Genomic DNA, 17,067 nt, shown 5'->3' with positions numbered 1-17,067 from the left:
GCTCCCGTGGTCAGAGGGGCCATGGACAGGGACGCCCGCTGGCTGCAAAAGGTAAGGGTGGTATAGGCAGTTGACGGTTTATGGTCATTGCATCGAAAAAGATGCCTCGAAAAGACAATGCATCATAAACTATGAATCGAAAATAAATGCATCAAAGTTCTATGTTTTGCATTAAACGTATATATCCATCGAACCTTGTTCATCGAAAATAGCAATGGGCAATTTCCATGGATATGTACCTTTAAATGCAAAAGATAGCATTTCAATGCATTTATTTTCTACTTTAAAAAGTTACATGGAGCCGTCTAGTGCTGAAATTTCGGCACTGGACAGCTCTTTGTAATGTTTTAATGATACAACCCCTCCAAACCCCCACTCACAACCCGTAAACCCTAACCCTTAATCTAAACCTTAATCTAACCACAACTCTAACCCTTAACCCTAAATCTAACCCCTTATCTAATCCAAACCCTTGCCCTAACCCTAAATCTAGACATAAAAATAGCATCGAAATCCATCAAATTTTATTCAAAGAAAAGGCATTTTGATGGAAATGATTTTCGATGAATAAAATTCGATGGAAGTGTCTTAGATGCAATTGAATTCGATAAAAAGTCCAGATACCGCAGTTGACAGATCCAGAGTCCAGCAGCAATGGAGGGAGGAGGTGCCGCCGGCTGCCGCATTAGAGGGGCGGGGGGGAGCAAGGCATTGGTTTCGGATTTGTGAGGCAGGGTTGAGGTCCTGGAGAACAAGTTTGAAGGTATGGAGAATAACCACCTTAGTGCTATTCTTGTGGAAATGAAGTTCGAGGCAAGGTTGTCTGAAAATAGACAATCTCGAGAACACAGGAACATCCTCTGGGTGTTTGGACTCCAGGAGAAAAAGGGGGAGGCCGCCAGCGATGTAGTGAAAACAATCAAAGCACTGGTGAAGGCCCTATTTGTGGAGGAAGGTGGAATGGAAGTGGAGCTCGAGCAAGCGAAACAAGGAGGAATGACCAGGAGCAGAGGCCCAAGATCGGTGGTGGTAAAATTCCTGCGTTACACAGAGAAGGTGGCGGTCTTGGAAACAGCAAAGCGTCTTCGGACGATGCACTATGAAAGGGACACTGTCCAAATGTATCGAGATCTTTCAAGCTTCACATTGGCCAGGCACTGAGACTGGCGGCTGCTCACTGCCTGGTTGTTTGATAGGGGAATACTTTACCGGTGGACATTTCATTTTGCCCTGGTGTTTGAGATTAAGGAGATGGATTATCGCATCACCAAGGGGGCAGAGGCAAAGCAAGTCCTCTGACATCTCTCGTAGAGCGAGAAGAATGGGGATGGAAATTTGGTTCAGGATGCGGTGTGGGGGGCGGCCGGTAGCCAGGAGGGGCATGGGGTTGAGCCAGCGTGAAAGGATTCCACGAGTCCAGAAGATCAGAAAGCTCAACACCCCCTCTCCGGGTAAGTGACACAGGGTGGCTCAGCCTGTTTGGGTTTCTTTCTTTCCTGCGGGGGCTAAGTGATGTCTGCAATGGAGAAGATGTTGCATTTTGTTCTGAATGTTGGCTACAAAGTTGAGTGGGGGGTGAGATGGGTGTTCTTTCCTTGGTGGCCCTGCAGTGATGGGCGTCTCTGGTTGAAAAGGGGGAGGGGTGAAGAGAGGGGAAGGGAAAGGTGGAGTTGTTGGGTGTTGGGTGTTGCGGGGCTGGGGAGGTTTAAGCAGCATGGGGTATAGTGCAGGCAGTATACGGGATTGGTTGGGAGCAGGGGAATATGACAATATGGTATGCTACTGCCAGTTTGAGATGAGATGAAAGGAGCAATGGCAACGTCACGAGGGGATAAAGGGAGGGGGGGGATGCCACCTGGCCATTGGGACCTTGAATGTGAAGAGTTTAAACTCGTAGACTAAATGTAAATTGGTGGCCAGGGAATTCCAGAAAGCAGGCTTGGATGGGCTGATATTGCAAGAGACGAGGTTGGTTGAGGGTGTAGAGCGACTCATTCCGTCGGGACTGATTGGAGGAGGGTTCTGGGCATCTGGGTAGATAAAGAAAGGTGGAGTGGGGATCCTGCTGCACAAGAGGTTGAGATTAACCAAGGTCAAGGTCTGGAGAAGGCGGGAGAGGGAGGGCCCTCCTGTGGCCAGCAGGAGGGATGGTGTGTGGATGTCATTTGCAACAGTGTATTGCCCAAATCAGGGGCAGGCTGCTTTTTTGGTGGAGACTCCGGCCCAATGGATAAAGCGGCTTAGCATACCCTCATATTGTGGGGAGACTTTGATATGTTGGCGAGCACCAAGCTAGATAGGACATTGGGGGATGATAGTGATGGAGGAGGGTCAAGGAGTCTAGTCGACTGTCAAGATCTATACTAGTTGCAGAACGTTTTCAGATGGCTCTACCCGTGCGATATACTTTTTTTTCTCTCCTCCCTACAGTACTTGCACTCGTATCGCATATATGCGTGGGCAGGTAACTCTTGGGCTGGGTGGTTGAATGTGCTCATGTGCCAATCAGCTGGACAGACCATGACATGGTTCACATGGGGTTCTCTTTACAGGGTTGCAGTGTTGGGACTCCATTTGGCGGTGCAATTATGCTCTCTGCAAGGATGTGAGGTTTCGGGAGGAACTGGGGATGAGGATCAAAGAGTATTTTAGTATAAATGATACAGGGAGGTGGACTATTGCATGGTTTGGGAGGCGGCCAAGGCTACATGGCGGTGCCTGTTAATTAAAGAAGGTGCAAATAAGCAGAGGGAAAGAAATGTCCTGGATAATAATTTTAGGAGGATTTGAAAGCTCGAACTGGGAAAGGTGGTTTGTCAGCTACAATTCCTGAAGCAAAAGTACTACGACAAGGGAGACAGGGTGGACAGACTCCTCGCAGCTCGACTGTGAGGGTAGAGAGTGGAGAGCATGGCCTTTGGGATTACCGGGTTGAAACATCTCCTGTCGGGATAGCATGCTGTTTTCTGAGATTCTATGAAGGACATGCACGGGAGAGGGATAGTTGGACTCTTACTTGAGGAAGGTTACACTCCCGACCTGACAGGCGAAAGTGTAGATAGTGGATGGGGAATTTCGTTTGGAAGAGGTCTTACTCGTGATTCGTAAGATGCAAGCGGGTTAGGCTCCGGTGAGGGCGGATTCAAAATCTGGTTTTACAAGTCATTCTTAGGGCTGCTCAGCCCACATTTGGTAAAGTTGTTTTATCATATCCAGGAGACAGGGATAGCTCTGGAGTCCTTCGGACGGGCCTTAATAATGGTGATTTCCAAGGGAGGGAGGGATGCCAGGATGTATGGGTCTTACCAACCCATATCCTTATTGAATGTTGATGCAAAAATGTTCACTAGGGTACTGTCTTCTTGGTTCGAGACGTTGTTGCCCTGACTAGTCCACACGGATCAGGTGGGTTTCATTCATGGGAGACGAGGAGCAAATACACTGAGGTAAACATTTGATGGACATTGCCCGGGGAAAAGGGGGTAACCAAATGTTACTAGACGTAGAGAAGGCCTTTGACAGGGTGGACTGGGCCTTGTACGCTGTACTACCAAAGAAATATGGGTTTAGGGAGAGCAATCTGGTCTGTATTTCAGCTTTATATTCAGGCCTGACAGCTAGGATGACTGTTAATGGTTGATTCTCTCAAGTGTTCCGGTTACAGAGCGGTACCAGGCAGGGGTACCCGCTCTCACCCTGTTTGCACTTTCAATTTAGCCGCTGGCGGAGAAGCTTCGGGGTACACATCAGTTTGAGGGGATTTGGGCAGAGGACACAGAGTTTAAGCTCGGCTTGTATGCACATGATGCTTAGTTGCATCCACGGAACCCGCAAACGTCATTCCCGGTGGCGTTGGAGGTGTTGTAGCATTACGCAAAGTTCTCCGGGTTTATAATTAATTGGGCCAAGTCCATTTTGCTCCCCTTTGATCAGGACATAGAAAGAGATACTGGTATTCTTGAGCCCTTTGGGATGGAGGTGAGGTTTGAGACAATCCGTTATTTTCGGCTAGTCCTCACACGCAGGCTGCATGTTCTTTGGGATGCTAATTATCCACCAGTGCTCCAGACATCATATGGGAATATGGCAAGATGGGGGAAACTTAGAATATTCTGAATGGGGGCTTAATGCTCTTAAGATGAATTTCCTACCTAGGATACTGTATCTTTTTCAGATGCATCCGACTGCAGTACCGCAGATGTTATTGTGGGAGGCCAAGGGGCGCATGTTGAAATGTTTATTGCAGGGAAAGAAGGCGCAGGTGGTGTATGGTACTTTGATTCTATGCAAAGAGAGGGTGGTGGTGGTGTTCCTCGATCTCTGACTATTACAGGGTGGCGCAGCTGGTAGCACACCTCCAGGAAGATGTAGGTAGGCAATGGGTCCATCTTGAGAATCTACAACTGCAACGCGCTGCGGTGGGTGAATCGATCGCTCTGGGCGCCCAGACCGTCCATTCCACAGAGAATTTGGGAGCATCCCATCTTGGGGGAGAAATGGAGCTTGTGGAGGCTGGTGATGCGTGGGATCACGATGTGGCCCTCATCTGAGTCACCTGTGGGCTCCAGGGGGGAGGGAGGTGATTCCTAAATTGGGTAGATACCAGGCATGGTTCGAGGCCGGATTGGCTAGGGTTGGTCAGTTGTGGCGGGATAGTAGGTTCATCTCTCGATCCAAGATCGCTTCCTGCAGATTAAGGGTGTGCTTAAAGCAGAACAGTGGGCGTGGCAGATACAGAGGGAGTTCACCCCCACGGAGCGTATTTTGGATTCTTACCTGAAGATGATGTGCTTGGTTTCGGCTTTGTATGGGGCATTTGTAGAGACAGGAGGGTCTGGGACCGAAAGGCTGAGGGTGAAATGGGAGCAGGATATGTGTAAGGGACATTGAAGGGGGGGTTGTGGCGTAAGGTGTTTTGTAGAGGGTTTAAGACTTCCATTTCCTGCCAGTATAAGCTACACAGTATCAAGCTGCCCCATAGGTAGCAATATGACCCAATCCGTCTGGCTAGGATGTTTGTGCCTGATGTGTTGGCGAGGGTCTACTGAAGGCACAAAATATTGCCACATGTGGTGGGACTGTGGGGCAGTGGAAACCTATTGGGCTGAGTTGTTGTGTGGATTAAGGAGGTGGAGATCTCTCATCCGTTGGCCCCTTTGTTGGTCTTGTTCGGTATCGATGAGGCAGAGGGGGAATTTAGGAGCCTGCCTCACATGGTGCACTTTCTACTGTTGGCAGCGGGGGCATGCCTGGCCTTGTGGAAGAGGGCGAGGCTGCCTACCAAGGGAGAATCGGTTGGGAAAGCGGAAGACATTTATCTGATGGAAAAAAATCACAGTTGCCCTTGCCCTTGGAGATGGAAGCTTAGAGATGGAAACAAGCTGGTTGGGCTTTAGTGCGGAATATCAGGTGGTGTGATGGTCCTCTGCAGGGACCCTGGGATGGTGGAGTTGAGTACTGGCCAGGAAAAGTGGGGCCCCTCGTTCTGGTTGTTAATGGGAATGCCATGGGGGAGGGGTGGTGGGAGGATTTACTGGGGGGTCGGGAGGCGTGGTGGGAGGATTTACTGGGGAGGACAATGGACTAAGATTATGTTGATTCTTTAAGCCTCCTATGTAACAACAATACAAATTTGAACTTAAAAAAAGAAAATGCCCCTAACAGAACTAGAGACACTCTGGTCTGACACTGGCACCTGCTAAAGATGATCAAAATGTGATCCCCATGAGCCGCCATCTTTGTGTCGGTACCTAGCAGGGGAGTGAACCAGGTCTGCTCAACAAAAGCATTAGAGAAACTCGGGGCTGGGACCTACACCCACAAGAAAAGAGTACAGACAAGCTCCCTTGTGGCAGTACTTGGCAGGGGAGTGCACTAAGTCTGCCCAAGCCTTGGAGACTGGGAAGTCTGGGACCCTCAAACTGAAAAGTGCTGAACTGTGGAACGAAAGTGAGAGATGCCAGGGGAATGGAGTTATTCTCCTGGTAACAAATGTTGGAAAGACTTTCTGATGCAAAGTGTTAAAAGATAAGCAGTGTCTCTACCAAGAAAAACACCTAACTTCTTTCCCCAGTCCAGAAGAAGGGAGTCATTCTTCTGTATCAAGAAGGTCTACTTTATCTCTAGTTTAGTTTTAAGTGTATTGGAAAGTAGCCAGCTTTTTGACATAGGATGGTTGACTATTGATTTACACAGACATTGTGACAGAACCCTTAGCGTTTTAGTTGCGGCAGGGAAACCACACTTTGTGTCAGAGAAGGGTAGGTTTTCTCTTTATTGTCTTGACTAATAAATGCCTATAGCAATCATAATACCACCTGTGTGTCAGTCTCCTCCTTCTGCACCCTTACAGTAATCACAAAATCGTAGATCATGCCCAGGGAGTCAAGGCATACGAGTGGGGCTTGTGCAGAGCAGCCATTGATTAAAATGCTTCTACTCCTGTCCGCATCCTGGGAATACATTTTACCTAAGAGCACTATTTTTTTCTTCTGTTAAATTGCAAATTAGATAGAATTGGATAACATGATATGTAAAATTAGAACTCCTTTTCTTCAATAATAGGTGTGTATAGATGCACTTGAATGAACCCCTTTGTGCATTAGAAAATGTATAGGTTTTATTATGGACTACTAAGGTACATTATCCATTTGCACCTTCAAAATGAGAGTGGAAATGGACTTAAATAAAAGCTTACAAAAATAAAGCATGTTGTATTTCAGGAAGGGCTACCTCTAGTGATATTTTAGCAATACTGAAGCTGTTAAGAATTGGGCAGATTTTAAGGAATACCGCTGGCGGTATTCTTAATTACCTACCTGTAGTGCAAAGTGGCCCTTTCTGTCCTAAAGTTCCTTGGCTTGAGTCAGAGCAGGTCAGGCTGACTTTTGGATGAAACCTGGCTCAGGCACTCGGGAAACTTTTTTATTTATTGATTTTGTATCTGTGCTGGTTCACAGTGGTGTCATAATTTCATATGTCTTGCTTCGTACAGCTTCGCTTCAAAATATCAGGCACAAAGCAGAACCTTTAGGTCAGCCCGAAGTCTAGATTAAGGAATGTAGGGGGTGTGGTCTAGTGATTTGTCTGGCAGTTAACATCAAAGCTCAATATTTCTTTCAAGCCCGGTGGTAATGTCGCACAAGGCTCCTGTTTAACATCTACAATCCGCAGTGATGCTGCTTCATGGTCCGAAATAGCGACGCATCACGTGGCCCAACAATGGGAAAATCTTTGCTATGCCACAATTGGAATAATTCTGCTGAGTGGGATTCCACATTAATTGTGATGCCGTTGCTGTGGGTAAAAAGCTGTTCTGGAGATCAGGAGAAGTTTGAACTGACCAAGATATTCCATCAAGCTTCGTGCAGGCATTCTTAGAAAACTTTAAATGGACTGGCCATTAGCTGAAGCTAGATTTACTGCCACCATGTCATTTTGATGTTTTCTCCTAGTTAATCTGTAGTACAGTTTATTTTGAGTGGGAGCAACTATCAAGTGAAGTGCGTAGAGTGGTCTTTAGCCTTTTGATTAGGGCTGTTAAGTGTGTGGACATCTGTTGGTTTTGCATAGATTAATACAACCCAGTGTCAAGGTTGTTTTTATCCCCGGCTCCCCATTAATTATCTTATAAACGCCACAAACAGTTTAACAATTAGGTGTGCTCTGTGCAAAATAGGTTTTTGCATTAGGGCTGTTAAACAACACAGTGAATATGAGTGTGAGCAGGAAATACTGGAAGCCAAGAAAGATGCATGTTCCTGGGGCCGGTATGATGATCTTGAATAACGTTCATCTACTGCAAATTCAGTTCTTACTCAGTTACCTTGACACTTGTTTTCATCACAAGTGAGCCAGTGCTAGCGTGCTTTCTGACGGCTTCATGCACCCGATGTGTTTCTGTCACAGCACTTTCATCCAGTGACTCAGTGCTTCTTGGATTCGTCTGCTGGTCTTCATTTTAGACCTCTTGCATTGTGCTGGTTGAATCCTACTTCCTTCATAAATAGTTGTCGGGCTTGCAACGGCTCTAAGGGACAGCTTCACAGGCTTATGAGCAGTTGCCTTGCAGCAGGCAGGGCAGTCGCAGAACTCTAACCATGAGGCAGAATGATTGCAGTGGCTCTGTTAACCACTCAAAAACAAACAGCCCTGTGAGTTCACCATTAATCTTTAATGTACATCTAAAATGTTTTGTTCTGGATCTCAAAGAGCGTTTAATGAAATGGTTCCATATCCATGTCATGAAATAGTGAGTATTTCATAAAAAATCTGCCTGCAACTTTTTATGCAGTGGGAATTAAGGGAAACCTGATCTTCTCTCTTTTTTGAATCTCAAATCACTTTCCCCGTCCAGAAATCTTTAGCGTTTGTCCCTTGGTCTTGCGAGCAAAGGCCCCCAGTCTTTGTGGGTAAAAGATGGTTCAGCCCAAGGCTGCACATATAAGATTTAATTGACCATCCATGCGAAAAGCTTCCAGACTACCCAATCCATTAGCTTGCATCAGAAAGTGTTAGTCTAGTTTGTTTTAAATTATAAATCCCAAGTGTCCAATTATTATAAATATAACTAGCAACAAAAAATAAACCACAGGTGAATTGGTGGTTGTTTTATTTGAGGCTGGCCAAATGTTTGTAGTAACACTCTGTGCTGGACGAGTGCACAGTGACACTTTTGAAAAGAAATGTTGGTTTACCCTGTGGCCAGAATTTATGGCTGTAGTTAGCGATTACTAGCAGAGGTAAAAACAGGCCGGTATAGAGTAACCAACACGTTGTGGCGCCGGCAGAACTTATTTGCAACTCTGAGAAATTTGTCTTGCATACCTTGTAAATTTGAGGTTTATCCTGCCAAGTCGAAAGATTTATTTTGGGACCTGAAGTTGATAAAAAGTAAAACCAACAGGAATTGATGGTGACTTGGTTAATAATCAGTTTGGACCCCAAGGTTCATAGCCAGGTTGTTCTTTTAACCATAATCTTGCAATCCCTGGTCTGTTATTATGGTTTCATTTTCATGGCCTCCTTTGGTTTTAATACCCATATCGGTTTAGTTTCTCGGGTCACTGATCCATGCTATTGTAATCCCTGCATGTTTACTATGACAATGCCCAGTAAATGGAAAATTGACTATTTAAGCATTGAGAGACGCTGGTCAGCAGAAGGCTGGTGAGCAAAATGTGTTATGTTTCTCCTTTTTCAGCTCATTACACAGCTCTAAAATCAGCAGACCACATCTTAGAAAGAGGGCCACATTTCTAAATTAGTTATGCTAACGTTTTAGTATTCTCCACCCCACATGAGAAATCTAAGAATTTTAGAGGATCATTTCATGATGGTAATTTGAGGTTTAAAAAAGAGAGATGATTGAGGTTTTTTCACTTTCCTTAGCACAAGGAAAGCCATGGTGCAAAACTCATTATCTGCCACAATTAACGGTTAGGTCTAGGTTGCTAGAACAACATAGGGTTCAGCGCCACTGCATCATTGACTGAAAGTTGTACAGCAACTTTCTACCAAAGGATGAAATATTCAGCAGATTACTTGATAAATCCCTTCTTAATCTTTTAAAACTAGACATTAATCTGCTACATGTTTCACCTTGCACTCCTTTTGCCTTTTTATTATTGAAGAATCGTTTTGTTTTCAATGTACTCTCCTTATACATCTGTATAAAATGAGTGTTTGTCCACGAAGCATACAAATAAGAAGGAAAGCAAATAATATTGTGTAAACCCGAATTCACTGTAAGTTTAAAGCCAGGATATCTGAATCCAGTCTGAACCGAATGGAAAGTCTTTAAAGTCTTTAAAATGTTCCTGTGATACAGATATGCAAATACAGGTACCGACCTGCAGGCGAAGAGCTGAAGCTGTATAAAGCAGGATGCCCATCGAGCCACTGCACACACAACTAGGCTCCACCAAACGGCTGATATACCACAACGCATCCTTACCCTAAAATGTCCACATATTGCTGCCCATTGGAGGCATTTCTACAACATTCAAGACATACCAGTGATCAATAGCAATATCATGGTCTGTGGTAGATTCATAGCCGGGTATTGTCAATTGGCGATTTACTGAATATCGTGCCACTCTCATTTTCTGTTTTCATTGCACTTTTCGGTGCCTTTAGTTCGGAGTTGTTGGCAACCATTCAGGTGTTCTGCCTTTTTTGTAAACGTTGAGAAGAAAGACTCTGACAATGCTGGATTGTGTCATTGGTGCACAACATTCTGAATGAATAACACATCCATTCAATTGGCAGTTTATGGACGTCGTGAATGGTGCTGTTCATGGGCTAATAGGTTTATAACTTGTCTGGTTGATCCAGATGTCTAGGTAGACCTCATTTTAACCAGTCTTGTGTTCTATTATCTGTCTTCTCCCGTCCATTGTTCATCTGAAATGTACTGTTTGCTTCCATTTTCGCCTCTTCATTGTCATGCTGTTCGTTCTATGTGGAATATGTCTATTTTGTTATCTAAACCATGTAAAAGGAGAGCCTATGGTTTAGCTTTGTCTAATTATGCTATTTTCTAGTACATTAACTGTCCTACTAGCCTTGGATTCAAGTCTGTACAGTCAAACTGAAATAGTGCTAGACCATGGTGGATTAACGCAGGAATACACATTGCGCACAAATAGATTGGTACTGCTCTGTGTTTTAGTTTATTAGGACATGTCGTTCGCACTGCTCCAGCGGTAACATAACACAACTAATGGCATACTCATGAATGCAATACACATGACCTATAACATGACATGAGGTGTTAGCAGACTTGTGTGTTGCCTTGATCTTATGTGACACTACGGCAGTTCACAGATGTGGGTTTTTGTAGTGTTTCCTAGATTGTTAATACTGTGCATGGGTGCATTTGATTAAAGTATATATATACATTTTTGGAGAGCCTTGATTGGACATTCCTTTATTGTGGACGGTTCTACTTCACTGTTTGGGTTGCTACTGAACCACATTCACACCCCTCTTGAGGGGTATAGCCTTCCCTCGGCCCACGTTACTGCAAGAGGTGTAGGAGGTATATCTCTTAACTGTGCCTGTTTTACATTCATGATTGTGTTGGCTCTTGAATTTGAAAAGTGTGAGGGCTGAGTGGGTGCTTTAGACTCTACTCATTCTTATACTCCTGCAGGGTAGAAGTGTATTCGTCACATGCCATATATACATGTAAGTAAATCATAAACGAGATCTGCATATAATAAATAATTATGGTATAGTACCCTATCTGAAACCGAGCAATCAATGGGATTGAGTTTTTTTTTTTCTTATGCCAGATTACAAATCTTTTTCATTTGTTGAAATAGCAGTGTCTGGTGTTTGGCCGTCTTACCTCTCGCAGTATATCCATTCATTGTGTGGGTAGATGGAATTGACCAGTTCAGGAGCCAGGCTATGTTGGGTGCCTGTGGGCTGAGGTATGTTATCTGCTTGTTGTTCTGTGTAAGCAGATCCCACAATGGTTAAAGTCTCAAGCACTGCAACCTTGACATTGCTGACTCTATAAATGTCTGAGTTTTTTTGCAGATTTGGCCACAATTATGTGGCGGGGGGGTGGTTAGGGTAGTATATAATGTGGGGAGAGTATGGGGAGTGTAGGGGGATCTCCTCCCAGATATAATTGGGCAAAACGTCATAATAAAATATTCAACATTTTCAGATTCAGCATGGTTGTCTTGCCCACATTGGTGCGATGTGTATCCTCATTAGACTTTCGTGGTGTGTTTTGTGAATTAGCAGTGTTGGAGGTGGGCAGTAAGTGTATGCAAATATCCTTAGCCAATATATCCATAGCGCATTTGCTAGGGACCCTGTTGTGGGAGTCTGGATGCAAAGAATTGGCTTTTTTTTTCTTCTTTTGTTGCATACAGGTTAGCGGTTTGATGTCCCCATGTTTCAAACACCACAACTTGTGGAGAGCGAGAGAAGGCTGGTGCAAAAGACTGGAAGGACAGCGTGTGCAGACACAAGAGGCGTGTCGGCAGGACAGAGAGCAATCGGCAATCTGGTGGTGGCGTGACCAGAAAGTGAAAGTGGTGGGAGGGACGCTCAAGGAACAATGCATAGACTGCCCGAATTGGAAGCGTGTGCCGCTTCCGAGCTGCTGTGCCAGAGCGTAGCAGGAGTCCACAGACTAGAAGGCAAGAATGAGAGAGAATCAACCTGAGCGAGTGCTAAACCCAACCACCAGCCTGCATCAAGAGAAAGCTATCTGGGGAACTTGGATAAGTAGGAGGCCCGTGGGATACGATTATGAATTAACAAAAACTCATCCCAGTCCTAAGAATGAGAAAGTGGTACTAAAACATTGCTGTAAGCAAATAACGAAGATTCCAGAGAAGAAAGAACTATTGTATGAAGGTGAAGACTTGTCCCAGTACACAAGACTGGGTCCTAAATAACAGCCAAAGCCAGAATAGAAGTAAACCACCTGGAAGAGGGGAGCAAAACCCATATCTCTGGGATTTAAGTTGTAAAGAGACATTGTACGATTGATAATTGGTGGTGAAGATAGCCTAGAAGAGGGGGAAAGAATACACCAGACAAGTACTTCAGAAAGGAAGACCTTGGAAAAGAATATACACCAGAAACTGAGTATCAAGAAAGTTACAGTGGAGGAGCCTATAACCTGATAAACACAGAAAGCAATAGAGACACATTTGTTTGAAGAGCTACTGGAACTGATCAGAGTTTTTTCTTTTAACAAGGATTCCCAGCCTGACCACAGGGAATATTCATGATCACGTGAATCCATTCCAGACCCTGTGCTGGAGAACAATAGTTGCAGTTAAGTAAATTTAACCTCAACTCATTACATCCATTTCCCATTCACTACCACCACACATCTCTCAGAGGAAATACTCTCTACCTGATCAAACGCAGAAACAATTGCTGAATTTAATTCAGTGCTGCAGAATTCATTACACCTCATCATTGAGATAATTTAAGAATGTATAACTACTATATTAATTGCAGGTAATAGCATACTGTGACATAATTTATAATCCACACAATATATATCCAATCATAAAATCAGTGAGAGAGTTTTTGAAAACGGATTCTTAACTACTCTCCGATTGCAATCCAGCACTCTTTCCAAATTTTCTAGAATGGGGACTTATATTCGTAAATTAACCCAGCCCTAGAATATACAGGGAAGTGTTATGAAATGAAGGAATCTAGTGTCAACACTGGATTAATCGATATTATCACTCATAACCAGTGCTCCAATTAAGGTTTTGAAGTGGGAGTATTTTAATCTTTTTCAAAGATGGGAGTAAAATAATTTTTAGGGAGAGAAAATGTAATTCCAAATCCCAATGGGAGTATTTTATAAGTGAGTAAAAGTGTTTTTAACTGAAAAAACGGAAATATTTTAGTAATAATTATTCCTTTGCACCTAATTATTCATAAACATTGAAACATATATGTATGTCTTCAGATCATGCAGTAATAATAGTTTCTTCCTGTGGTACTGCGTGCACTAATGGTCTAAACGTATCCATGGAGCTGTGTGGGTGAAAGCAGGGGCTCAAGGTCCACTGGCTTATTCACCCTCTATCTGTAGGGCTGCACATAACCACACAACATTGCACTATTAACCATGACGTGCTCTACAAGACAACTTCACACAATAACGGAACTGAGAATGTATATAGTTTCATAATGGTAGTTATTTACAAGTGTAAAAGGTTGCTGTATATGGTCCTTTACTTATGTTTTACTTCTCATTCCAGAAGTTCCTTCAACAGTTTCACGTTTAGTGTCGATAGACCGTGTAGGCTGCTGCTTAATTCTTCTGATAAGGCTGCAAATCCATTGTTTAATTCAGAGGGAAAACATTTGTTGCAGTGTATTATTTCAGCTGAGTGATAGAAATTGGGTCAGCAGAACAGGAGTATCAATTTTAGCTTTGTCGTCTCAGTCGGAAAGTGTGACCATGCACAATGCATGTGCATGCTGCCAATCTGTAACTTAAACTGGAGCTATTTCTGCCTGCTGATTGCATTTCTGTGCAATTTCTGGTTTGCACGTTCCACCATGGTTTCCTAGTCCAATGACATCTAAAGCTGTACTATTGAAGGAAAACAATCTGTTCAAAGGTAAAAACAATAGCAAATATGTATCTGTGGATTTGTAACTTAAATATGTTTGACATCTACCTTAGCAAACAAATTAGTACTAATTGTGGATTAATGTAATGCAATTAGCATTAAAATGAAATTAAATAATAAATGGAGTAGGAATAGACAATGATGAAGTGTCTCCCTGCTTAATTTAACCTTCACTTTTGCAGCAAGCAGAGGAAGTGGGGCAGCAGGCAGCTCGCAGACTGGTGATGCACTGGGGAAAGCACTTGCATCGGTAAGAAAATATTGACTACAGAATCTCAAATGAAATCTGTTCGTTGTAAAACATGAACCTTTGTTGGAATATGCTTTGGCCATTTAAAATACGTGTTGGGGGATTCTTGTAATCTGTGTAAACAAGCATAATGCATTCTGTGACGTACCATTTTCGAAAAAGAGGGAATGGGTAGGAGCACCTGCCATCCTTCTGTGTGTAGGGAAAAGAAAGGGGTTGTTTCTCGTAAGTACTTTTCAGTGTTGGTTTAATATGGAGGGAGGTTGATAACCTTTGATTCTCTAGTTTATTTCATTGGAAGCTAAGAAAATGTACCATGCTAGCTTCAGCATCCTTCAGAAGAAAATAATTTCACACCAACATTAACATCTTTGACGTTATATTTGTTTCTGTTTTTGGGAAATCTTAGAAGGAAAATGCGTGGCTTGTTTTATTGCGTTATTGTACACTTCATGGAACCATTTGTGCCAGCAAGAAAAATGTATTTCACTTGCAGCACTCGCCCCAAAATCAAGTTGGAGATGTGTTTAAACTTAAAATGAATACATAAACTGCAGTTGCATAGAAGGTATAGAGCTGTTTTTCTTTATCAGCAAATCTGTTAAACCAAGACATTGTCAAAACATGAAGTTGGAAACGTAGGCCACGATTTCCTTAGCATGGCCCATACACGCAAACTGAGGCTGTGTGTGTTCATCTTTCTATTTATTTGTAATCGCTGAGGGGTGACACAGGTTCTTGCTGTCTAAACAGACGCAACAGTTTGGTTGACATGTGTGCAAAAAGGCAGGCCCTGCAATCCTTACCTAATTGCTATTAACACACACATCTTCGTCATGTGAAAAGACACTTATTAAAGCATGTACCTATGACTTGTTTGACACCAACGTATGTCAAATCCCCCCTTTTAAATGTAAAAATATGAATGTTTCCCTTTAAACGAAAAGTATCCCTAGAACCTAAGTATTACAAAAATTCAATTGCAGTGCTTTGTGCATTAGATAATTATAGACAAATATTGTAATGCATGCCACTATCATAAATCATTATTTTGTTTGCAATGAGCCTTTCTTGATCGGATTAAGGGATTAGGAAAGTAACATATCGGTATAGATATGTTATGCTAATATATTTTAGCCAATATTGTGGGTGAAATGGAAAAATCCATGTTGGGTGGTCTGACAATCATTGCAGCTCCTCAAGAGCCAACTTCTCCTTCACCTTTCATTAATAAAGAGTGTAGATAGTCTTCAATTTATTTAAGACTTCACCTCTACAGCCCCTTTCTTTAAAAAAAGACTGAGTTGACCGCATTCCATTGGTGACGGTCTTGTGACCGTTCATTATGGTACTTGATAGCTAAAAGGGAGCTTTGTTTTACCTCCAAGCCAATCAAGCAATTTATAAAGAAGTTTAAATGTGCATGTCCTCTTCATACTAGTTTTCAATCTTTTCCTTAATAAAAAAGATCCAGGAACAACTCATTTTGGCAACTGTGGGGGCGGGGAGGGTGCGGACGGTGTGTGTGTGTGTGTGTGTGAATGTGAACATTAGCCATATACAACTGATTCCATAGACCAATAGAATACAGAATCTGGTGGCAGGAGCCATCACTTCCCACATTCCTGCTCTAGCTCTTTCTCCTCTCCCTCTGCCCCTGTCCCTCCCTCACCCTCCTACTTCTCCTCCTCACCTCAGGTATCATTGGTTTAATATTTTTCTCCTTTGCTTCTGCTGGTTGTCCCTTGTAGTTATGCACTACTCCTCCACAACACCTCCACAACATAATGATTACTAATTGTATTGCTGATACACCCCTCTCCACCCTTAAAAGCCTGTCTCGAATCCCTACCTTCACTGATACAATTAACCAAAACAACGGTTAACTCCTTTAGAAATGCAAATTATTCCATCATATCTTCCCCCACATATCAGTGTGTCAGGGTTCGAAATTAAGGTTTGATGAGCATCAGCTACAACCAGCGCCTGGATGTTGGGCACCCAGTGGGCAGGACCGTTTGCTGGGGAGCAATGAGCCAGTGCCCTGCACAAGGCAAATTGAACTTTCACATTAGATGCACACTTAACGTATTGCTCATTATATATGATTCATTGTTTTAAATGTGTACTAGATGGGTCCCAAATCTTCTTTATTAGCATTCTCAAATACACAGTCATATGCATGTTTTGTAAGGCACCAATTGCTTGGGAAGCCAAAAATAGGTTGTAAGCAGGAGCTAACCAGCTCTCAGATCCCCTCAATTTCGAACCCTTGTGTGTAAATCTATACATTTTGGAATCTCTCGTTGATGCATCTCTACTTTAAAGTATTTACCGGTTAGGTATCCATTCTCGGCTTGTCTTTGAACTGTAAATTGTCTGTGCTTGTGATGTACCCTCCCCAATCGGACACACTAACCCAAATGCTTCACTATGGATGGTGCATGTTTATACCTTTCCCTTAACATCCCTGCAGTTCTCTAACTTTTCCCACTGTATGTCAAACTGTTGAGCCTCTTTGAAGTTATCTCATTTGTTAAGAATTCATTGCTCAATGTGTTTGGAGACCTCTGAAGCCTCACCACTTTATCCCGTCACCCTTATGATGCATGTGCTTTACGTGTATGCCATTTCATTTGGCTGAGTTTAAGTAGTTTCTTTTACATGAACTGCATTTCATCC

General features: G+C 43.2%; 1 protein-coding gene across 17 annotated transcripts in view; it reads left to right on the top strand.

The window, feature by feature from the left end:
• The window catches only part of TCF4 (transcription factor 4), a 1,236,777-nt gene that overhangs the window by 1,071,049 nt on the left and 148,661 nt on the right, over positions 1–17,067 (top strand). For all 17 annotated transcript variants that reach the window (XM_069627021.1, XM_069627025.1, XM_069627024.1 and 14 more), the window contains one exon: positions 14,318–14,385. In XM_069627021.1, the coding sequence (XP_069483122.1) occupies positions 14,318–14,385 (68 nt within the window). The remainder of the gene's footprint in view (positions 1–14,317; positions 14,386–17,067) is intronic.

The sequence above is a fragment of the Ambystoma mexicanum genome, chromosome 6p (assembly GCF_040938575.1).
Source record: "Ambystoma mexicanum isolate Mex_15411 chromosome 6p, UKY_AmexF1_1, whole genome shotgun sequence".
NCBI classification, from domain to species: domain Eukaryota; kingdom Metazoa; phylum Chordata; class Amphibia; order Caudata; family Ambystomatidae; genus Ambystoma; species Ambystoma mexicanum.
This window is presented reverse-complemented; position numbering and strand designations above follow the sequence as displayed.